The sequence below is a fragment of the Solanum stenotomum genome, chromosome 10 (genome assembly GCF_019186545.1).
Source record: "Solanum stenotomum isolate F172 chromosome 10, ASM1918654v1, whole genome shotgun sequence".
Classification (NCBI taxonomy): Eukaryota; Viridiplantae; Streptophyta; class Magnoliopsida; order Solanales; family Solanaceae; genus Solanum; species Solanum stenotomum.
Window position 1 is genome coordinate 50028562 of NC_064291.1, and position 24875 is coordinate 50053436.

Below are 24875 nucleotides of genomic sequence, written 5' to 3' on the forward strand. Positions count from 1 at the left end.
CTCATTTTCAAACCAAACGATCCCTTATATTATTCAAAACTAGTACCTAGTAAACATTTTTCGCTGATGTGACATGGAAAGTGCAGTACACAGACATTCAGAGCGTGAGAGACCATTTTTTGCTTTTTTATATATCTCTTTCTTCTTCTTTCTTCCTTAATTAAACGTAACTACTTCCACCACCATTTTCACCGATACTGCTGCCACCATCCATCCTTCTCTTTCTCTCTTATCGTGAACCACCTCATTCTCTCCTTCACCACTACCATATTCATCTAGAAAGCACCCCTACCATTTTCAAGAATTAAAAATTTCAACCTGAAATTGAATTTCCTCCGGTACCAAGCACACAAACGAGATAAAAAGAAGCAAATGGAAGTGAGTTCAGCTAATGTAATTTCGAAATTCCTTTTTCACAAATAAGTATTTTTTTTCTTCTGAAAACAACTTAATTCCTTCATTAACGGTTTAATTTCTTTCCGTAAAAAAAACGAGCAAAGGAATGAAAATGAAGAAATTGAAGAAGCGTTGATTTCAAACAAACAATTTCAGAAATTCTTTTGTAGAGTTGAAAAATTTCTTCACTAAAACATATCAATTTACCATTAATGGTTTCTTTGAACTTTCTTTAGAAACTGAGAAGATTAAAAAAAGGATATATAGTTTGCTATTTCATATTTTTTTCTTTAAAAATCAAAAATGGAAAAGGAAAAGTTGAACGAAGAGACCTGATGGTGGCTCAAAGGTCCATGGGTGGACAAAAACCTTCTTTTCCTTTTCATTTTTTTTTTAAATTATAATTTTTAATAAATATTTTGACTCAAAATGCCATATGTATGTTATTCATTCGTCAAATTGCCACATCAGCGCGAGTGTATTACACATCTCTTATACTTGTAGCTATTTGTTAAAAAAATGTTCAAATGGTTCAAATTTGAACTGGTGTAGGTGTTCAATAGGTATAAGGTTAGACTGAGGTGTCTATGTGAAATATGCTGACAACTTTAAGTGGCTGTGGATGACTTAAGCCGAGTCTTGAAAGTTCTATTTTATTTTTTTAAGGGAAAAAAAACAAATATACCTCGAACTATTGTAAATGGTATACAGATACCCTCCGTCATATTTTTGGGGCATTGGTGCCCCTGCCGTCTAAAAACTAAAACATATATGCCTTTCACTCTAACGGAAGACTAAATGGGGACACGAGGCAATCTTATCGGTCGATAAATGTCAGATAGATGGATAAGATTATGACCCGCGTATGTCCGTTAGTATAAGGGTATATATGCTCTAGTTTTTGAACGGCAGGGGCACCAATGTCCCAAAAGTATGACGGAGGGTATTTACATACTATTTACGATAGTTCGGGGATATATTTGTCCTTTTTTCTCTTTTTTTAATAATGAGAAAATTATTTATGGCTATTTTTCTTCAAATTTTTAATTCGTTGAGAATATAATTTGTCTGGTCATTTAAACTCCTACAATTGAAAGCTAAAATAAAACTAACTTACAGATTAGTATGTTTAAAATAATAACCTAGTAACGAACAACTAATTATGATACTTTATTAATTGTCCGAAACATATTTGTGATTTATTATATCATAGAGAAAATGTGAATGATAATAATTAAATTAATTTTCTTCAAAATATGGAGTATATAAATTATTTTACCAACTTTGTTGTTTTAACCTTCCAAAAAAATCTATTTAAAACAAAATAAAATTATGTACAAATTTCTACTTTTATTTTTTCTTTTTCATTCTTTATTATTTTGATGGGTGATTTTTTTTTTTTATAGAAACATCTAGATAGATTTTGCTTGACAAAAATCGTATCAACTTTCACCATAATACTTTGGCAATTGGCACATGGGGTGGACACCAAATAAATAAATAATCTCAATAAATTTATATGAGGAACATCTAATATGCTAGGGAAAAGAACGTATTTATTCATTGGTTTGTAACCATCTGAAACAACATATGAAATATGATTTTATATGATTAATTAAATTTTAAGAAATATGATTTTATATGATTAATCAAATTTTAATGTGAATATCAAGAAGAAAAATATATTGATTTAACATTAATAAGTGATTCTTTTGGTAGTTGAACTAAACTTATTTGATGATAGTCTCGTTCATCATTGTTAAATTGGGTAGTAATTACTTTACCTTTTATATAAATTTTTAAGTCCTCTTTGATAGTTCACTAATAAAACTAGACGATATAAATATATGTATACTTTAGTTAATTGACTACATTTGAGATAATACAAAATAAAAAGGATTGATATAACAAAGAGATGCATATCCCACAAAGCTTCAATGTTAATTTAATAATATGCAGTATTACTTATAAAGTACAAAATAGGGAGTTCTTCCATGTTCATTCACTAGATGAATGATCGTAACTCGTAATAAATTAAAAAAGCATAGAAACTTGGATCCAAATTTTAATAAACTGAAAACAATTTTTTAGATAATAAAATTATTTGATGTTTATATTGATTAGACAAAAATAGCATATACTTACAAAATAATTAAGTTATGCATAAAATCGATATTTTCAACCTCTAACACAATTAAAAATCATTGAAGTGACCACTCGTTACATCTAGGCATTAATATAGCCCAGTTACCATTCCAAAATGATAACTGGTTACATCCCCTCAAAGGTTTGAATACCCTTATCATTGGATTGATTTACTATCCTTTGCCTTGTGGCACATATGGTTATACAGAAATCACAATATTTACAGTGACAAGTCTGTCTTTTTATCAGTATCGTTAGTAAAAAACAGAATCATGAAATACATATGCCACACTCTAACCCCTACTAACTGTATCACTCCCATCACTATTCATATTAAGTGGTTACCTTCTCCAAATGGATCATATAAGTTAAATTCTGACGGTTCCTTCTCTAGACACCAAGGGAGAGGGGGAATTGACTCCCTTATTAGAGACACTTGTGGAAACTGGATGGTTGGATTTTACAAAAGGAGCTACGGGCACAATCATACCTTGACAGAGTTGAAAGCTTTTCTCAATGGTCTAACTATGATCGTAATCCATAATGTAATACCCATAGAAATCGAAATGGATCAACTTATAATTCTATTCTTATATCTTGCAGGTTAACTTTGAAGAAGTTGGGGAATTCAGTGGTCCGTCATAGCTTTCGTCAAGCCAACAAAGTAGCAGTTTTGTCCAAATTAGGTTCCAGACTAACAATGATCAACCAACCGTTCTTTTTACTAACTTCTCCTGAAGTTGTAGAAGTACAACTCAAAGTAGACCAAGATGGAGATCTATTTACTAAACTAGTATAACTTATTTTAACAATCTATTTATAATCTCTAATACTAATAGTGACAATGTAACAACTCTTAACTATATATTATATCTTCTTTTTTTTTTTAAAAAAAAAAACCCATTGAAGTGACAATCACATCAATTTGTCATTCAATAATGACTCTGCAATTATAATGTAACTAATTTGCGTACAATAAAATCATTTTAGAAGTACAAAAAATTGTATATAATAACAAACTATTAATTCAAATTAAATGCTATAAATATAATTTGATTTAATTGTACCTCATAGCAAACTGTTGCTATTTCACCTCTCTCCTGGTGAATCTCGCTCACCACTCTCGTTCTCTCCCTCGCCTCTCTCGTTTTTTTATACAAATGCAAGTGTATAAAGTGCCTTTGTGTTTGTATAAAGCGAGAGAAAATTGTATATATACATATATTTTCGTTCCCCTCTCCCAGATCTCACTCGCCACTCTCCCAGATCTCGCTCTCTCAGTCGCCTCTCTCACTGTATACAAAAAACGCAAATTGTATAAAATGCGTTTGTGTTTGTATAAAGCGAGAGAAAATTGTATATATACATATATTTTCGTTCCCCTCTCTCCCTCTCTTAGATCTCGCTCGCCACTCTCCCAGATCTCGTTCTGTCACTCGCCTCTCTCACTTTATACAAAAACGCAAATGTATAAAATGCGTGAAAATTGTATATATACATATATTTTCGTTCCCCTCTCTCCCCTCTCCCAGATCTCGCTCGCCACTCTCCCAGATCTCGCTCGCTCACTCGCTTCTCTTACTTTATACAATTGATCTTTTTGTATATGTATACCAAAACAGATTATACAACTGCTTTTTTTTGTATATGTATAGCGAAATATACATATTTATGTTTGCTATGGAGCGCAATTATGCGAACTTTGCTATAATATACAAATATGAATTTTGTGTTTGCTATATGTGAAAGTTGCTCTATTATAAAACATAAGTACTCGTTAATTGTTACTCCATCTTTCTGTTTACAAAATTAAATAACTATTCTATATTTTAAAAAATTATTTTAACACCAAAAAGGCAAATGGAGACCGAGGGCAATTTTGGTCATTTTCATTTTTACTTTTAACGCCTTCCGGGTTTCAGTCCGTCCATTCTCACTCCATCGAAATTGAGGTCACACAGAAGAACTGAAGAGTGACAAAAATGGCAAAGTCGTCGGCGACCAAAGACGCCCAAGCTCTTTTCCATTCTCTCCGTTCTGCTTATGCCGCAACTCCGACGAATCTCAAGGTAACTATCTCTCTTCTCGATTTCCGTGCAGCAAATTACTTTCATACAACTTTCAAATCTATACAGTTTCAGTCAATATTCACGTATTGCTATTGGGTTCTAATTGAATTGTTTTTCGCCGCAGATCATTGATCTATATGTCATCTTTGCGATCTCTACTGCCTTAATTCAGGTATTTACTTAACAACTTTGCTGTCATTGATCCATTTGATCTGTATGTATGTATCTATGGGGTCAATCTTATTGCTATAGATCTGTAATTGTTATGTTCTTACTGTGGTTGTCTTGGTAAATTTTTGGATGATCCATGTTCTCATAAGCTGTTAACTTTCTAATGTCCTTTGAAATTTTAATTGAAAATGTATGTTATGGGGTTTGAATACTGATGGCTTAATGATGTCATTTCAAGCATTACCTAGATTGATTTGATCTTGGTCTAATGCTTGGTTCAATTGAGCATCTGATGCATTAGAGATATGCTTTTGTTGCTAATGGCGGCAGTGGCTGAGGCATAATTTTTTGGGGAAGAATGTATTATAAGTTGAAAGTTGGGGTTGGGGGTTGGAGTGAGGAGGGGCATTATGTTTTATATTGAGGTTTCTCTCTAAAAATTAAGAATATTAAGGGGTAAAGTTCTAAAATGTGAAAGCTTAGGGAGATTGGCTGCACCATAAAGTCAACAAACTATGATAGTTGAGCTTACTGTTCTACAGTTCGCAGGACGATATAGGAATTTCTTTTCAAGGTGATACTGGTTTTTGACTTCCTCTATCTTGTTTTATCTGGTTAATATTTTTGTTGAGAGAGTGGGCAATCACGGTCATTAGAGAAAGCCAGCCTTGATGCATGAACAATAATCAAATGACTTAGAAATTTGAGATTACATATGTAAGTGCGAGTCTGCAAGACAATCAATGATTGAGTTTGTGTTTCCGTTGCTGTAAATTTCAAGAACTAAAATGATTTCTATTACTAAAAACAAGGTTCTCCTCTACTTGTAGAACTTAGTTCTTCAGTTTGAAGGCTGAAAAGAAGGGTAAGAGATGATTCAAACTGTGGGGGTGCTTTCCTTTCCCACGACTGTGAAGTATATGGATTTTTTCTCTAATAAAAGTTTGCTTCATAATCATTTCAAGATACTCTGAATGAAAGAATCTTCATGGTGTGTGACACAGTTAAAACTTAAAACCATTAATTTGTTGTACCGTAGAGTTCCATAGGTCATTCACTATTCATTATTTTATTTTATCTTTTCCTTTTTCAAATTTGTTGGTGGAGCATCAATGCAATTTAATGCATTTGTTGATTCATATACACATTTTTGAAATGTGTCTGACTTCTTTATTAGTGATTCACAATCAGTAGCATTGTATTGTCACCAAGGCTTTGGTTCAGTGGTAAGGATGTAGCATAAGATGTGTTGATTGGGTGCACGACACGAGTTCGGACCTCGCCACTTACACTATGTATTTAAGTGGGGCAAGTTAGATGTGTGAACCCAGAATCCCTTTAGTTTTGAACCTGCGGGTCAACTGAGGTTGAGCCAAACTAACTTGTTGGGGTTTTCTTGGTTTAAGAAAATAGTGATGTTTAATTATCTTTTGCCAGTTTGAAATTATCTTCACTACTGGCAACAGTAATTTGTTATTCACTTAAAAGATTAACTCTGCCGCAACACCGAAGGGTGTGGCTTAGTGTTCAATGAGGTGGTTGAGAACCATGAGGTTTCAAGTTCAAATCCTAGCAACTAGGTGATTTCTTCCCATTTGCCCTAGCCTAAGTGGACAGAGTTACCTGGTACCTCTTGTTGGTGGGAGGTGACAAGTATCCTGTTGAATTAGTCGAGGTGCGCTTAAGCTGGCCGGATACCACGGTTATGAGAAAAAAAAAAGGATCAACTCTGCCACTGACACAAAACTTCGTTTTGAAGTGAGAGCAGGGTAGAGGGAAGGGCTCATACTCCAAGTTTCTAACCTGGTTTAATATCTAAGGGATTTCTCAGTTAAAAAAAAAAAGTTTATCTTTTATATCGTAAAGAAGATTCAAATTCAATCCTATCGATTGTGCAAACAACACCAAAAAAGGTTAGATAGTATTTATTCTGAGAATCTGTGATTTTGGTTTGTTGTGAATAGTTAGCCTAATCAGAGCTAATATGGGAGGTCTAGAAGGTCACTGTTCCCTCTGTACATCCAATGAAGAGTCATTTGGTTTGTGTCAGTTCCATCATGAATTCCAACTTTGCAGTCTGCCAACGTGGTAGTCACCTCTCATGGATTTTCCTATTAATATTATCTAGTAGCTACTATCCTATTCCTCTAATCCATTTATTTATAAATCAAAATAATTTCACTAATAACACCACAAGACGGTATCACCATACAAGAGTATGTTTTCACAATAACCCTCCAAAAATCCATCCAACCGTCTGTTCTATATAAAATATCCCTTTTTCAGTAAATAAAATGGAAATAAAGGTCTCTTGCCTCTTCATAATAGACTCTCTAGTCCTCTGAAAGTTTTTCTGTTCCCTTATCTCCACATCAACCAAAAGACACAAAGGGGAAGCCACTCTACATGTCCTTCCAGCATCTATTTTCAGGTCTCCACCTCTCCAATGCTTCTGTCAGACTCACAGGATTAGGCTGATATTTGACACGGGATGTACCAACTACAGTTTCTTTGTGAACTAGATATAACCATCTCCTTCTGAAGCATCATCTGTTAAATGTGATTTTCAACGCTGCATACCACGTGAAGAGAGTTTCTTTGGTGCCTTTTTCTCCCATACTGATATATAGTGTTTGTTAAATCAGCAACTGCGAAAGACAAGCATAATACGATTCTAAGGTGGTGATCTTTTCCACATCACTCTATCTTCTTCCCCAAAGCAGTCATGTCTACAGCGTCGAATTTCCACTCTTGTATGTATCTCTAAAATAAAATTTGACAATACTTGGCTACCTTCTCTTCTGAGGAGTTTGGCTGTTATTGCTTCTTTGTCAGTTGTGACAAATATAATAGGGCAAACTCGTCTTTGGACGTTGGATCCCAATACCATGCATCCAATCAAAATTGGATTTGGTTACATATCCTTACCATACAACCAATGAATTTAGAAAATTCAGTCCTTGACTTCATGTTTCTTCTCTGTAAGCTGCATTACAATGTAGTACCTCCCATGGGAACCATGAATTTGGATGACACCAGCTTCTAGTAACAATCATCTTCATCCATAATGTATCCATTTGAGTCACACACATCTAAATTACTTTTCCTGAAGGATTTGGTTAAATATTACTCAGGTCACTCAACTCTAGAGGGGCTATCACCTTATCCTATTCTACGAATGATATCATTTCTCCCCCTTTGTATCATATCATAAAAAGACTCTCATTAATTTTTTAGCTTTTCTTTTCCAAGTGAGTGGGATAGTGAATAAAGATATAAAATAAGTGTACAGGTAAGTATCGACTTAGTGAGGGTGATCTTTTCTCCTCTTGCTAAATACTGCATCTTCCACCTGTCCAATCTCTTTTCAATCTAGTTGAATTACTGGTCGCCGGAGTTACAGTATCGTTAACAATTCTCCTCCTATATGGCCGTGTTAACCCTTGGTTTATTATAAAAAAAGATGATTCCAATGAAGCATGCTAATCCAGCTCCTATTAGCCAATGGTGCCATTCCGGCTCTTTTACCTTCTCCCTGACTTTCTGTTCTTTTGCAGTGATGGTCAATAAGGATTGGGCAAACCATACCTCTGCTAAAGATGTGCTTGCAAAATCAGAGATGATGTCCAAAAACACTGTTAGACAATCACAGCCCAAATTGCTTAAAATGATCTTTCACCTATTTTGGCAAAATTCACATACTTATTTGCCAATTTCAGTTTGTATTATTTCCAAGGAGCACTCCTTTACACAAGTCACTACTTTCTTTTTCTTTGATATCCTATTCTTTTTTTTGATGACAAGGGAAACCCGCAGCTGCTACCCTTTGGGTGCGCACAGGGAAAAACCCCCTCTCCTATGCAATAGCTTGCAAACCACATAGGAGAGGTAACCCGCACTAGGCAAGCCTAGTGCGACGAGCTCGACCCAGAAGGCAAACTCCTTGCTTTCGCTGGCAAGGGGTTTCGAACTTGAGACCTCCAACATGGAAGTCCCAAGCTCAAACCACTGGGCCACCCCGAAGGGTTTGATATCCTATTCTTCATAAGGTCATATCTCTGTAAAGTCTTTGTGAACACGACGAAGTCGTGTGAGAAAGGATCATTTTCGTGTAATTTGTTATTTGACTGTGCTTTCTTATGGGAAGGCAAATATAATGTGCCACTCTCACAAGGCAGCAATTTGCCTATGTAAATAGCTCCTTTGCTAATTCATTTGTTGCCAATTTGAAGATTAAAAACATGATTCAATGTCTGAGAATTAAGATATTTTTGCTTGATTTGTACAATCCATCTGTTTGATGGTTGACGTATTTTTCACTTCTACTGGCAATAATCAGGTGGTATACATGGCTATTGTTGGATCATTTCCATTCAACTCTTTTCTCTCTGGGGTGCTTTCCTGTATTGGCACAGCAGTCCTTGCTGGTGAGCTAAGTGGTCTATTTAGATACACTCCATTTTGGGGAAATGTTAATTTTGACTGATTCATTAATACCTTTCTCACAGTTTGTCTTCGGATCCAAGTAAACAAAGAAAACAAGGAATTCAAGGTTAGCTTTCTTGGGATATAATCTTCCAATTTACAGTTTTACCTTGAATCTCCCCTCTAATTTAGTTGTGTTAAAAGATGTTGTGAAGTCATAGATTATCAATGAATGTGTAGCATGTCCTGCACTTCTAGTTATGCGGTCTCTTCATAGTAGAAGTGGAAATGTAAAGAGAGTTAAACTTGAGGCAGCTGGGCTTATGTTTGTTTTTCCTTTCAAATTACTAGTGCTTACAGAGTATGTCAATGAATCTCATCACTTGATTTTTGGTTCACCATTGCAGGATTTGCCTCCGGAACGTGCTTTTGCAGATTTTGTTCTCTGCAATTTAGTGCTCCATTTGGTGATCATGAACTTTCTTGGCTAGATTGAGGCACCAAATCTCAAAAATGTCACTCTTACAAATCTTGGTGATTTTTATGTAAGAATAATATAGAGTCAATCGTAAAGGATTTTGTTAGGTCCTCAGAAATATTAAGTTTCCCATACATGAAACTATTAACATTCATGAATCTTATATGAGTATGAGTAAGTAGACAATCTTTGGCCCTTCTGAATTCTATAGCCCAAAAAGGAGCCAAACTTTTTCGGTATCAAATTATTTTGCCTTTTTCTTTCCAAGTGGACCGAAAAGGTGACACCAGTGCCTGAACTTGTTCTAACACTTGATCATGAACTGTGTGCATATCCTAGGGCAGATTTCTTACAAATGCTCTCTAGAGAAGAACTTTATGACCCTTTCTTTATTGGTGTTTTTAACATCACTATAATGTATGGCTGATTCAAATTGGCCCCTCGATGATATTGCTGTGCTGGCAACAACATCGTGGGTAGATAAGTGTTCAAATTTCAACAGCGACAAATGCTAGGTGTTTTCTTTTCATGTGCTTAAGCACTCTATGTCTCTTCCGCTAATTCGTCTGAGGAATTTCATTACTTCCAGAAAAAGAAAATTGACCATGGACTTTGTCTTTCTAGGACTTGTGAGTTTCCATTGACCATAGATTTTAATCATTTAATTGAATTGATTTGCCGATATCGAGAAAGACCATTGACCATAGTTTTTAATCATTTAATTGGCCAAGTCTACATAGGTTTCTTGCATTAGTGATTCATAGTTTTTAATCATTTAGTTGGCCAAGTCTATGTCTAGTAATCACTGAGGTCCCTTTATAGTCTGTTAGTCTCCATTAATCATGCACAGATTTTTCTGATCCATGTTGTTAAGAAATTTCTTGACGACTTCTACTGCAGAGGCGTTCTTCGTAAAAAAGAGTTTCCGCGACTAAACCACTTATTAGGTAAGCAAATGTAACTTTGCCTTCCTGTGTTTCCTCTTTAGGTTGTCATTTGTCAATTGTTATTATGGTCGTGTTGGAAACGTTTTTCAATTTTTTTCATGTCAGAATTTTTGTTTTTAACTTCTACCATTCCCCACTTGATGAGTAAATCTCATAGAAAGTGTCCGTTAAAGAATTTTTACAACAAAGTCATACAAAATTTTATCAAAAAACAAAAAAACAGTCGATAATTTTTTTATTTATTACACGTGTTAACCAATGCATGCCTCCCATAAAAACATAATTAGACAGCAAAATATCATATTGTGTCTGATTATGAGACAATATCCGGTGGAAAGTTAAAGGACAAGTGCTTAAGAGTTTGGGATTAGCGATATAAACCAAGCAAAATTTTAGAGACTTTCTTAAAATACAAATTAACATAATCTCATTTTGTCTCCTCTCTAACACATCCTTATCTTATGGGATCTTATTTTCCTTGTTGATTTGATCGCATAATTAAGTTTTGGATAATCATTACAAATTGCAACAAACTAATCTTTAATGTATTACTTATCAAATAAATATTAGTAAAAAACAGTACACGAAATAGAAAAAAATATAGGTAATACAGCCATCAAGACCATATCAAATGCAATATTTGTCCCATGAGTTTTATGGTTTGCATAGTTTTTTTTAATTGATTTAATGACTTTTTTTCTCATTAAAAATGAAATATTCATTGAACACACATTGGAAGTGTGCTTGTTTGTATATTCTTTTTGGGTATATTCGAATTGACATTCTTTATAACTTGTCTTAGAATAAACTTTTTTGTTTATGCTTTTAGTTAGCATTTGGATTAAGTAAGAGAAGTCTATTTTGAAAAGCTACGAGATTCAAAAGTTTTTTTTTCCGTGCTAAATCAAATTAGATAAATAAACTAAAATGCAGAAAATGCATCAATTATAGTATAACTAATCCCTAGACTGCAATCAAACAAAAAATATACTATAAGTATTTTATTTCAAAATTATTTTTATCCCTCAAATCAAACGAAGTACGTAGACATCAAATTAAATGCAGAGCAACCGCTACCTCTCTGGGACAATAAATATAAAGCTTTTGTTTTGCAAATAAGGGAAAAATTGCACATAGACTAAACAAAAATTAATGCAAAACGATTGAAATGTGATGTATGACATGTAACTTCTCGTACGTCTATTCAAATTTTCAAAGGCTTATTCTCCTCTTCTCTATGTCCCACTCCATATATTATTGTGTTAAAAATATTTTTTTAATATATTGTTTATAATTATGAGATATACCTAAAAGAATAGTTTAATGTAAGAAAGAATGTTCATATTTCATTTGCCCCCACTAACTCATGCGCGTGGAAGAAATTAATTTAAAATGTATTCTCATCCCTCTTAACATTTTTCCTAGCATGTGTTTGGTACGAAGAAAAATATTTATACGTTATCTAGTAAAATATTATAGAAATGAGATTGAATAAGTGGGAAGTGGAGTTCGAGGTTGGAATGGGTGAGGAGTGGAGTTTGGTGTTGGAATGGTCAAGAGGTTTGAATGGGTGAGGTTGATAGCGAACTTTTAATTTCAATTCTGAACCTATTTTTTTTCTTCCTATTTTCATTAGAAAACTTATCTTCCTCGTTTCTAAAGAATTTGTTTTTTCTAAACCTTTTAACCCATGAAACATTAGAAAAATTAAAAAATATTCTTCAAAATATTTGCTACATAACAAATTCACGAAGAAATCACTTGATATGCATACTAAATTATGTTGATATTATAAATTCTGAATTAATTCATCCACAATAGGAAACGAGAAAAACAATAGTATAAATTAAATGATAAGTTCATACCATTAATCAAATACAATATAAATTTTATTTTATCGTTATTCTTAAAATACCCCCATATTATTCGACCCCTCAATGGAAATGACTGATACCATTCTAATATTCTATCATCATTTTTTTCAAAAAAATAAATGGCCTAGAAAAAGAAAAGTTTTAAGAAATGTCTTCTCTCATCTGGTCGGGACGTTGTTTTTCCAAAAATAAAAATATATTGTATTTTTTTTCTTCAAAATATTCAAGTAAGAACAAAATGATTTTTTTCCATGCTAAACTTACGGATAATTTGGTTGAGAACAACTTATTTCGAGATTCATTATTTTTAAAAAAAGTTAATTACTATGAAATGAATTATTTCACACACATATACAATAATTTATCTCATCACTCAGATATAAATAGTGAAATAGATAATATAAAACTGTCTAATACCTCTAACTAAATATACGATAAAATAATTTTAATCTTATCTTGAAATTATTATGCCTTATAACTCACCTCGAATACTTTTCTTCGTCGGAGAAAAGTTACTCAAAGGTTGGTCTAATAGGCTATTGCCACTATTCCAGAGGAATGGCGTATGGTTGTTACACGTGTCCAGATAAGTCTAGCTTAGGCCTTAGTTCCACAAAAGCCAATGAAATAAATGAAAAAGTATTCTCAGATAAATAACCAAAGAAAAAAAGAAGAAAAAAAAAACTCGAATAACTGTATCACAATTCACACACACAATTGGGCGATGGAAAGCACGTGCTCTCATTCCTGATAAAAACTCTCTCTCTCTCACAACACACGCACATATTCATTTCACTCCTCACTTTCTTTCCCGACCCTTTCTCTCTCTAAAGCTCTCCAGTCTGTGGTGATGTTGATCCTCTCAGCGGTTTCGTCTTCTTCTTCCTCCTTCATGCTTTCTTCCGCTTCGTCTTCTTCTGCACGCATTCCGAGGCCGTTATCTTCATTTTCAACTTGTGTTCCAGTAGTAGTAACAACTGTTTCTTCTGCAGCAACTTCGACGCTATTTCCGATTTCCTGCTTCGGTGTGAAATCGAGGACTGTTGGGATTCGGAAGCTACGGTGTGCCCTTTTTTGTGCTTCGAAGGTACGTGGAATGGCTGAAATGATTGAAGATGCCATGACGGTTTCTGCTTCTGAGAGCCATGCGCTACCGCAGTCCCGAGACTTCCTTGACGCACGCACTGGAGAAGGTTTATCTCTAGCTATTATTATTTTTTCTTTAATTTGAAATATCTTGTGCATTTTGTGCTTTATATTGCTACTCTCGCTTATTTTCTTTTTGAATTTGAAGTGTCTTGTGCATTTTGTGCTATTTCAGTGTGGTTTATTTTCTCTGTACTCTTGTTCTCTGTTGGAATATCTTGTGCATTTTGTGCTATTTCGGTGGGGTTTAGCATTTTGTGCGTATTATGCCAGTGACTATTGTACACATTCACGCTACAATGTTGTTTTCTTTCGAATGCATTGAATTTCTCAATATTCTTCACACTTAACAATGCTGAACATATGAGGCGCGTTATTACATTTGCGGAAATGCATATTTATTTTTTTATTTGCCCTATGTTTGTTGCTCTTAAGAAAATGTGTTGAGCCCATAGATAAATAGAACTAATATTGCATTTAGCATGGAGTTTAGTGTGAATTTTGTCAAGTAATAATTGCTTTGCCACATAAACTATTGAACTCTATGTCCAAGGTGAAATTAAACGATAGTTATCTAATGTTTGTTTACTCTTTGGTTTTTCCTAGTAGTCCTATCAAATAGACTTGTAGTACAAAAGTTCCATTCTAAGAGATGAATTGGTTGGTTGCATAAGCAGTTTCAGTAGTGGTATTAATGAAATTGATGTTGGCATAAAATTGCAATAAGAGTACTTATCTGTGCAAGCATGCTTAACAGTTTAAACACCAAGTCAATGAGTTTTTTTTAACCTTGATGCATCGAGTATAGTAGGTTTTGATCTTTCTAGTAATCTGTGACGATATCTATTAGGACGGACTTACAGTAGGCTCAATGATTGTTTTATTTTTGATGGTGAACGGGTTGTGTTGTCTATGAAGCACATCAGTTGGGCTTTGTTGCTTCTAATTTTATAGGGACTTCTCAAACGGATAACTAGCGGAACTACACTTGAGGAACAGTGCTACTATAATGTAACACCAGTCCATCTAGATGGAAGTGCTCGCTAACCTGTGGATGGTGAAAGACTCGACAAATTATAGTGGACGGGATGATGGGAATGATATAAATTGAAGAGTAAGACGAAATGATTAGGAGGTGGAAAATCTTGTTATGAACACCAAAGCAAACAGGCAAATAGACAAACAACATTGGATTGTTAAAGAGAATTAAGACGCTTAGTGGTTTCTATTCACTTCTGCTTTCTCTGCCCCCCTGTTTGGTGTGAAGGAGTTAATTGCTGTGAGATAGAATCTATAGACTGGTTTGCATTCATGGAAAATTCTGTAACTATTCCAAAGATGGGAAGTTCGAGAAAATTGAGATTTTTTCTTGAAATTGGAAGCAGTTACTAATTCATGGTAGGACATGTACATAGTTAAAACTTCATTCTCGGATTCTATGAGAACTTCTGTTGATAATTTTCCAGAAGTTGGTTAGGCAACAATCCTTTTCCATAGAAGTACACTTTTGTTTTGTATAACAAGATTTCTCTCGACTTTTTTTCACATTTGACATTTATTATAGGTACATGTGAAGTTTTAATGGTTGATTCTGGAATCACCAATTTGCAATTGTCATATTTGGGACATTGAAGTCACCAGTTAAGACTAAAGGATCACTTTTTGACATCTGTGGTAGTATGACTTTTTTTCACATTTGACATTTATTATGGGTACATGTGAAGTTTTAATGGTTGATTCTGGAATCACCAATTTGCAATTGTCATATTTGGGACATTGAAGTCACCAGTTAAGACTAAAGGATCACTTTTTGACATCTGTGGTAGTATCTCATTTTCAGCACTCTTTACAAAAAGGTATTGCTATACGATATCTCTTACTCCCTGTCTTTTACAGTCACCATTCAATCTCTCCCTTCCTTCATTTGACTGCTTTCTTGTCTTCCGATATGCATGCACACTCCATTCTATTACTGCAGGTTAGTGATGCATAGTTGGTTCCTTTTCTGGACACACACTATTGTTATTATGGTAACTTTAGCTCGGTTAAGTAATGCTTGGCAGTTTTTGCATTTTAAAAAAAAATAATGTATAGATCTCCTCTTGATTGACAACAAAGTCATTACTTCGTCGTATGAATCATCCGTGGATCTTAGTTTCAAGCTAGCTTACACTTCATTTGTCGTATCTTACAAGTCTCAGAACCCATGCAGGTATTGTAAAATGCATGACCTAGTTGGATCTTGACTGACTTAACACACACTTATACTATGTTTGCACTTAGAATGTGGTTTCTAACTCAGTTGGGAAATAGAAACAAATACCATGCTGAAGAATTCTGTGGTCTGTATGCTATTCTGATAGATTTTATTTTCAATAAGTAGTTTAGAATGTGGATTGGAAGCTTAGTTTTCTTTCTGATTTTGTTCTTCCACTCCTTTTGGATCTTCCTTCTTGCTTTCTGGAGGATTTCGATTCTCCTGGTAATTGTCATATGTCATAATCATTACTATCTTAATACATGTGTAAGTGCATATGTAGTGGCATAAGGGGGAAAGTCTATGTAAAGAAAATCATATAAAGCACTTTAAAATAGTTCATCTCCAATGATATATTAAGTGCGTACGTAGTGGCATAAGGGGGAAAGTCTATGTAAAGAAAATCATATAAAGCACTTTAAACTAGTTCATCTCCAATGATATATTCTTATATGGACTATGTAAACTGCACACAAGGTGGACTCAAGTGGAATATGATTTTCAGCAAGAAGTATATTTAAAGAACCGTGACTTGGCATAAAAGTTAAAGTTATTGTACAAATGCAGTCTTAAATTTCGTGTAAAACAAGATGAGGTATAAAGTTATGATTCTCAGAATGCTTCCTATTAGACTTTAATGGATCAGTTTTCCTTCTTTTCCATGACTTATTTTTCTTTTTTTGATAACCATGGTGTTGGGCACAAGTACCGGGTAACTGTGCCTATCAAGGATTGGATATAAAAAGTCGTTTTTTTTGAAAATTAAAGATATGGCTGAAAACCTTGGGTGCTTTTTTCCTTTGTCTTTTTGGGTAAACATGGTATAATCTTCTCCTGTTTTTTCTTTCTTTTCGGGCTGTGGCTTGTGCCTTGACAGACATCTGAAGCGGTTCTCAACCAGCACTGTCTGTCCTAGGGGCTGATCATCTACATGAAATTTTCAAAGTAGGGTCTTTAAAACATGTCATGCCTTAGAATTAGTCATCTACATGAAATTTTACAAAGTAGGGTCTTAAGTACATGTCATGTTGTCGGCTTATATTTTTGACAGGTGATTTGGGATGAGTGCAGTATATGTTGCAAGGTATATATAAATGTTTGTCAAGGTAATCCGATAGCTCGAGTCTTTTACATGTTGTATACTTGGTACTTCTTTGGGATTTGAAGTATCTCATAGGTTTTTTCGTGGTGTCTAGTTTCCTTCGAATACTTGTATACTTCAACGTTTATGGGGCATTACCATCTAGAACTTTCTATTGATATTGTTTACCGATCAACAAGAGAAACCGTGGATATCTGAGTAAGGGTTGGTATTGCAAGTTATAGTTCAAGAATAGCGGAAGTGCTGCAGTATTCTAGAAAACTTCGTCTAAAAGGATTTAGAAACCTACTAGGATGTTTGTGGCAGTTGCAAGTATAAGACCTTTGCTGCCGATGCTTATCTACTCACCTTGCTATCTTTTAGTGTCTTGATTCTTTTGTTTGCTAAATTTAAACATACTGCTCAGCAGATGATTCCCTTGTCCTTGTGCAGAGACTTTATTTTGGTAGATCTATTCTAATTGTTCTGATTGAACTTTTTCTGTCTTTACCCCGTGCATTGAGTGTTCTATTTCCTGTGCAGACTTGCTATCTGCTGTTCAAAAAGCTGTGGAAGATGAAAAACTGCCGCTTAATGTTGCTGAAGGAATGGAGGATTTGTATCAGAACTATCGAAATGCAGTAAAATACCTTTCTTCGAACTTGTGGATAAATGTACTTGTTTAAGTGTTGGGTCATGGGTGCTTTGTTCGCTTAGATATGTTTGCTCATATGCAAGAGTCTTCTTGCATGAACATACTCTCTGGGTCATAACATGCTTTCTTAGGTTACTAAAGAACTGTATATAATAGATTTAAGATGATTGTTGAGAATACAATTAAATAATAAAAGTGTGCTCTCTCTAACAACTTAGGCTTTTAGATGAGATGGTTACACACTTCAACAATGATGAATATTTTGTTTCTTCTAATGTATTTGATCATTTGGATTTAGTGGATGGTATTATGTAACTACATGCTGTTGGTATAAAAAAAGAAGTTCACGCTGTACCAATAACAGTAGATAAAACTCTGGAGCTGGAAAAGCTAAAGTGGAGAGAGAAGCCACAATTTGGCATGCCATGACTTTTTTGTAACCAATTATGTGGAAAGACATTATTACGGGGCCAAATATTTTCAGAAAATGACCTGAAGATAATAGGTTAAGCCTTTGTGAAGATTCTAGATGTGGTCTAACACTCAACATGTTCAGTATCATTTCTTCCTAGAGCATGGAAGATATGACCTTGGGATGGCAAAACAATAATAAAGATAAATCTAGAGGAGTTGCTTATATTTGTATGTTTGTCTTTGCCTGATTTTTCCGCAAGTGTCTTTCTTGTTCCTACTTCTCAAGTATATCTTATTTTAAATATCAAAGAATAACTCCCCTCCTCACTCCCTCTTTCCAGCTAAAATGTAGAGAATTTCATTTATTTCATTCTTGGTAAGACTACTACTTTTGGACTTATCATATTTGGTAAAGTAATCCAATCAATCGTTTAGACTTATCATATTATCAATCTGTTTGGATTTACTTTATTCATGATACTCATGCGCTTTTCTTTGAGAGAGAACGAGTTTGTTGAGACCTGGAGTTTGGCCTTTTCTTTTTTGTTTATTTGGAGAACTTGTTGTGGTCATGTGCCCCTCTTGATTTTTCTTGATTGTGGAGTTTGGCATTTTCTTTTTTGTTTATTTGGAGAACTTGTTGTGGTCATGTTCCCCACTTGATTTTTCCTGATTGTTTTTTTATAGGTTTTACAAAGTGGAGTCCCCAAAGCAGATGAGGCCATTTTGTATAACATGGCTCTTGTATTTGATCGTGTTTTTGTGGATGTGAAGGTAGTCTTCTGCCGTGTGGATTTTTCAAATTCATGCGAGAAGTTTCCCCTATATCTTTGTTTCTCTTTACTTCATCTAAGCACACATGTATTCTATCAAGTTGTTAGAATGTAACATTGTAAAATGTAGCAATGCTCTTATTTCAGGATCCTTTTGAATTCTCGCCGTATCATAAGGCCATTCGTGAACCTTTTGACTATTACAAGTTTGGTCAAAATTATATTCGCCAGCTAGTTGATTTCAGGTGACTCTCAGTTCTCTCTCTGTACTGTTAAGTATCATGTAATAGTTTGACTAACTTAAAAAATGAGTGTGGTTCTTTCAATCTGGTTAATGATTGAATTCACAGGAATTATTCGAGTAAACAGCTTAAATATATCCTTTGATTTACATCCTTTTTTCATTGTAATATTTGCTTGTTTAGATCAACAAATTCAAGACCAGGCATGCTCTATATATCCACTTTATACCTTGTAAATAATGGAATGATGCCTATATAGATTTAGGTACAGATAAGCTGGTGCTAGTTCTAGTACATACAAGGTGGTGGGTGAATATATGAGAGAATAACATGTTGGAAGATTGGGTTAAGAGCAGATAGTAAAGCTACTGATCATTTATATCTCTAAAGGAGAAAGGGATTATGTCATGTTAGAATAATTGTTCTAAACTTTAATGGCCAGCAGAAACTCATCTTGACCATTGATGAAAGGGATAACTAAATCTTTTGCCATTATGTATGGGGAATAAATAATTTTGTTATTACCCTAATTATTTTTTCATTGTAGTTTAGGTATAATGATGCTATTTTCTCAATTGGTTGGGAAAATCCTCCAACTTCTTTAGCTGAAAGAAAGAGCTAAGCTGTTGCACTATTCTGATGAATAGTTCGTCATGCTCTAGTGTCTGTATATTATTTTTACCCAGTGATGATCATACTATCCATTCAATCAGACCTTATTCCATTGATTTTCTGATCTAAATATGGATATTTGAAAACGACATAAAAAGTATCCTTGTTCTTTTAAAGATAAGTATGTAATAAACCTCCTGAAAAGAGGAATAATTAGCAAAATACTTACAAATTGAAGTCCCGTAGTTATTGTGTGAACAACTTAATCACCACACAATGTAGCTGGTATTTAAGTTGATTTCTATTTGACTGTTTAATAGCTAGTTAGTCTGTAGCACTTTGCTGAGTTCTGTGGGTTGAGTTACTTATGAAGCTTAGCCCATTGTGTAAAATTACTATTGTGTAGGGATACATTTTTCTCCCTCTGTTTCAATTTATGTGTCTTAGTGTGGCTGGACACGTTGTTCAAGGTAGGGAGATTTTTTAATCTTGTGATCTTAACCTAAAGATATAGGTAATGTATCAAAATGATCTTGATTCTTGTGTTCTTAAACATGCTATGCAGGATGTTGGAATTAAAGAGTTAAGCATACCAAAAATGAAAGTAAGACACATATTTTTAAAAGTAAGACACATATTTTAAAACAAAGGGCGAAGTTGCACATTGTTGAGTAGTGGATAGGAAATTCAAAATTTGTAATTCTTTCAGATGAAGTATGATGTTAGAGGGTCGTTTGTCTTGTTCGAGGAACTCCCTGCTTTACTTCTACCAGGGGTGCTTGCGAACAATATCTCCATTATGGACAGACATACCGCTGCTATTGAATTTTTTTAATCAGCTTTAGTGAGTGCATATCAAATGTGGTTAATTAGAAATTGATCTTTCTTTGGCTCTTTGGTTAGAAGTGAACAACCTTGTTCCCTGCAGATCTCATGATTTACTTCGGAATCTAACCTCTAGTATTTTCGAGTTCGTAGGAGTTCTTATGTTGGGAATATCTCAGTTTTCGGTGAAATGGCAGAGAAGCTTAAACAGGTTCGGCGTTTCAGATTGTTAAAGAGTGTTTCTATTTATTAGTTTCTTCTGTAATTATGCTAACTAGTTTTTGGGAACGTGCGTTGCACGTTTATCGCCTGACCAAGTTTAGTTATCCCCTGATCAAGTTTAGCACATAGTGATAGAGTTCTAATTCAGACTACTTATGATATGAATATGTATCATCATTCCTCAACTGTATGAGTCACAACATGATTATTTTTTTGAATTGTTCGGTTGACTATTATCTAAATAATAACATTTGCATTAATTAGTAATAACAAATGAAATTTATAATGCCATAAAAAGAACCAAAAAGATAAATTAATTCAAAAGTATCTGATCTAACAAACAAACTAAACAATGAAAAAAGGGTATTCCTTTAGTGTAACAAAATAAGATATATATGATCTCATAGAATGTACAAAATATTAAAAGCTTCACAATATTAAGATGAGAATAAGAATCAGAAGTGATTTAAAAAAAAAAAATTCTCTCCAACTATCAAGAAAAGGGATCAGTACCTTTATTGCAAATTAGTTGCAGCCATGTAGTGACTTGTAGTGTATAGGTTTAGTTATAGAATTTCACAAAAAGAAATTGAAAAGTTCAACTGTTGGAAGCTAAACTGTTGCAACTTCTTTCCTAATAACTTTTCTTTTATCAATTATTTAACATTTAATAGAATTTCATTAAATTACACATCAATTGTTGATCTTTAAATTACCTATAATAATATTTAATTAACTAAATATAATTTAGTTTTTAGAGTTTATAAAGGTACAATATTTTTTAATGGTAATATTGAAATAACTCAATTTTATAGGGTTGTTTTGGTATTTCAACTTTCTATTTTTTTGTTCCCACTTTTAGTAATACTAGATTCACCACACGTGCGTTGCACGTGGTTGCCTTGTTTTGTGAATGTCATAACTATGTAAATATATTCAGACTATATTAGTTACCATCTATCGTTTTCTTTGTAGATGACTTTTCGGTGAGTTGTATCCGTTATTAGCGGGTCTCCATTTTAAGATTCCAGAATAATAACGCCTTACGCTCGACTAATTTGCTTCTTCACGATGTTTTTTTGTTTAGTAATATATATATATGATTGATATGAATAATAAGGGGATAGCCATTCCATGGTTAGCTGTTTAAAGTGAACCGTTTGAATTGAAACTTTATTCTCGGCATGCATGAGATCTCATTGGACACCTGTCATGAAATAATACACCAAGCATAAAACACTCCTCTTGTTCTTGTACTGGTTGGGGATCATGGTAAATCAACTGAAAAAGGTTTTGCTAATTGATGTTTGTATCTGCTTAATGTGGGTCCACTTGTGTTAATATGGGTTGATTGGAGAGAGAATAGGAGACTTTTTGAAGGAGTAGTAGTCTCTGTTTCCTTATTTTCTTTTGGTGCACACAAAAAGTTCCTTATCATATAGATGATCGGGTGGAATTTGTAGAGAATTGTATGTTTTGTAGATTCTCACCTTTTGGTATACCCTTTGTATACCACTGTTTATGGCCATGTATATGAATGAAAATACTTCTACTTGATAAAATTTTTAAAAAAGATCTTCTTAACAAGCTATTGCATAGGAGCGGGGGTTTTACCATGTGCACACCCAAAGGGTAGAGGCTGCGGGTTTCCCTTGTCATAAAAAAAATTCCTTGATTAATCAAGCAACGCTGGAAGATTTTTCTAGAGCACATTCTGAGAATTTGAGCTTAACATGACCTTGCTTTTCAGACCCCCTTACACAAAGATCCATATTTTCTTCTTATTTGCCTTACTGGATGAACCAGATCACTTTTCCCAATTTCCACGCTATTCAGCAGTTTCCTTGATTGGGGGGACGAATGTACATAAGACTTTGTATCCCTCAGCTTTAATACGTTATACGATTGAACCTCCAAAAGATGGTAGAAACTCCGAAGTAGAAATATTGACATATTTCATTATTCCGAACTTCTGTTATCTTTTGTTTGGTGGTTTGTCTGTCTTCTTAGTGAAAATATTTAGGTATCTTTCTCATTCTATGCGTTTTGTGAAGGAAAGTTTCTTACCAGTTATAGATGTATGTGGCTTCTTATCCATCAAAATTATATGCTCACTATTTAAACAAGAGTTACGAATAACAGTCTTGGCTCAAAATGTTGTGGGTGGACCAACTTCTCTATATCACCTGCACGGCCACTGGTTTACATGTAAAGGTTCTTCTTGTAAAGTTGAATATTCTTCTTCGATGCTGTATAACACTAACTATAGATGGAGAACTGTTGAGTGCTTACTGTACCCAGTTCTTTGTTGCATGGTTTTTTACACATTGTCTTGATCATTTTTCCTGTTGCCTTTACCAAATCACCATTTCTTTGTATTAATTTCAGGGTGATAATGTTGTCTTGATGTCAAACCATCAAAGTGAAGCCGATCCTGCGATTATTGCACTCTTGATTGAATCAAAGCTCCCAGATATTGCTGAGAACATTGTTATTACTTTTTCCACCCTCTTGCACTTTATAAGATATTTATACCTGAAGTAGCTTAATTCACTAGATTATGCTTACTGGTAACAGATCTATGTTGCTGGAGATAGAGTTATTACTGATCCTCTTTGCAAGCCATTCAGCATGGGAAGGTGCACTTAGATAGCATTGTCAGAGTATTACAGAAATCATCATTTACTTTTAGACATTTGACCAACTTAATATGTTTAGGAATCTCCTGTGTGTTTATTCGAAAAAACATATGAATGATGACCCCGAACTTGCTGAGATGAAAAAGAGAGCAAACACAAGAAGCTTGAAGGAGATGGCTTTGCTATTGAGGTACTTATGCTGCTTTTGCTTTGTCTTTCTTGGAGTATTTTGGTGAAGCTTTTACTTAGGAAGTTTTAACGTCAGGCAGTCTTGGGGTCTTATTCTGGAGGCATTAGTATACAATTTTATCCTGTGCCAATCTCTCATTAACATTTTTTCTGCCAAGTGTTGCGAAAAAATGGAAGATTCGCTCTTCTAAGCTCTACACGTATTGAACATGATTAAATGGCAAGCTAAGCCTAATGTTGCATGTGTACTCTTAATCTTCTCTACCTATCAGAAAAGCTTGTTTGCTCAGGTGCGTAATAGTTCTTTCACGAGGGGGTTAACCCTGCTTGATTATTCTGCATGGAGGAAAATCATAGAGCAAGTTGCGGTAGAAATGGCTTCTAATATGAATGTGCAGAAGATAATACAGATACAATAGATGGAAGTTTTCTTATGATCATGGATGTGAAGTTCAATCATCATCCACTATATGATTGCTTTATCAGATTCATACTTCAAGTCCTAGTGAACTGTTGGTATAGTTAGCACAATAATAAAAGAGGACATCCAATGATACATGTTTCTTTGGCAATTCGAGATAGCTCACAAATGCTCTTTTTGATATTCCACTATTGCTCTTTTGATGGAAGCATACATGTACTTGTGATCCAGGGGTGGATCAAAAATAATATGGATTGCTCCTAGTGGTGGAAGAGATAGGCCAGACCCTGTTACAAACGAATGGTATCCAGTAAGATTCCTTTTTCTATTTAATAATTATAGTTGTCTTTCCGTATATTTATCTTTTCATTCTATTTGATGGACGCACTTGCAAGCATGGCAAACATCCATTTCCTTGACAAGGTATTTTCTCCGTTTCATTCATATGACTCTGTTTGTACAGAGGAGGGGGTTTAATACATTTATTTGACTCTGTATTTTATTCGTGGTAGTACAGGAAAAAAATTAAATAGTGCTTCAAAAGTTAGTTTGATGAAGAACACTGAAACAAATTTGAATTCTTAAAAGTTGTATAAAATAATAATCTAAGTGGAGTGGTGAAAACATTTTGGGAAGTCCCATAGTTGAAAAGCTATCATAATTTGAAGGAGGAAGTGTTGCTACCTTATTCATTCTTTTAAGTGATTCTTAATTCCTTTGTGGGCTGATTTGCTTTCCCTGCCTATGAAATATAGGGCAAGGCTCCCACATCTTCTGAATTACATCTGATGCCAGTTCACATCTTAAGATTTTCTTCCACTGACTTAATTGTCTGCTGTTCTTGATTGCTTCTTGCTAGGTGAACTTCATTAGGCTTGGGGGGGGGGGGGGGGG

The 24875-nt window shown here is 34.3% G+C and overlaps 3 protein-coding genes across 4 annotated transcripts in view; 2 read left to right on the forward strand and 1 right to left on the reverse strand.

Moving 5' to 3' along the window:
* LOC125841370 (heat shock factor protein HSF8-like) overlaps nt 1-24875 on the reverse strand; it is a 267031-nt gene that overhangs the window by 162990 nt on the left and 79166 nt on the right. The gene's annotated exons all lie outside the window — the stretch shown is intronic.
* Nucleotides 4435-9951, forward strand: LOC125841383 (dolichyl-diphosphooligosaccharide--protein glycosyltransferase subunit DAD1). The gene is made up of 5 exons (XM_049520498.1): nt 4435-4610; nt 4735-4782; nt 9121-9208; nt 9290-9333; nt 9614-9951. The coding sequence occupies exons 1-5, from the start codon at nt 4524-4526 to the stop codon at nt 9695-9697; spliced, it is 351 nt and encodes a 116-aa protein (XP_049376455.1). The 5' UTR covers nt 4435-4523; the 3' UTR covers nt 9698-9951.
* Nucleotides 13239-24875, forward strand: part of LOC125841371 (glycerol-3-phosphate acyltransferase, chloroplastic) — a 14865-nt gene continuing 3228 nt past the window's right edge. For both annotated transcript variants that reach the window (XM_049520483.1, XM_049520484.1), the window contains exons 1-9: nt 13239-13698; nt 17533-17630; nt 18746-18832; nt 18979-19076; nt 20664-20721; nt 23121-23222; nt 23310-23371; nt 23451-23561; nt 24213-24291. In XM_049520483.1, coding sequence (XP_049376440.1) covers nt 13356-13698; nt 17533-17630; nt 18746-18832; nt 18979-19076; nt 20664-20721; nt 23121-23222; nt 23310-23371; nt 23451-23561; nt 24213-24291 — 1038 coding nt within the window. In that variant the 5' untranslated portion in view covers nt 13239-13355. The remainder of the gene's footprint in view (nt 13699-17532; nt 17631-18745; nt 18833-18978; nt 19077-20663; nt 20722-23120; nt 23223-23309; nt 23372-23450; nt 23562-24212; nt 24292-24875) is intronic.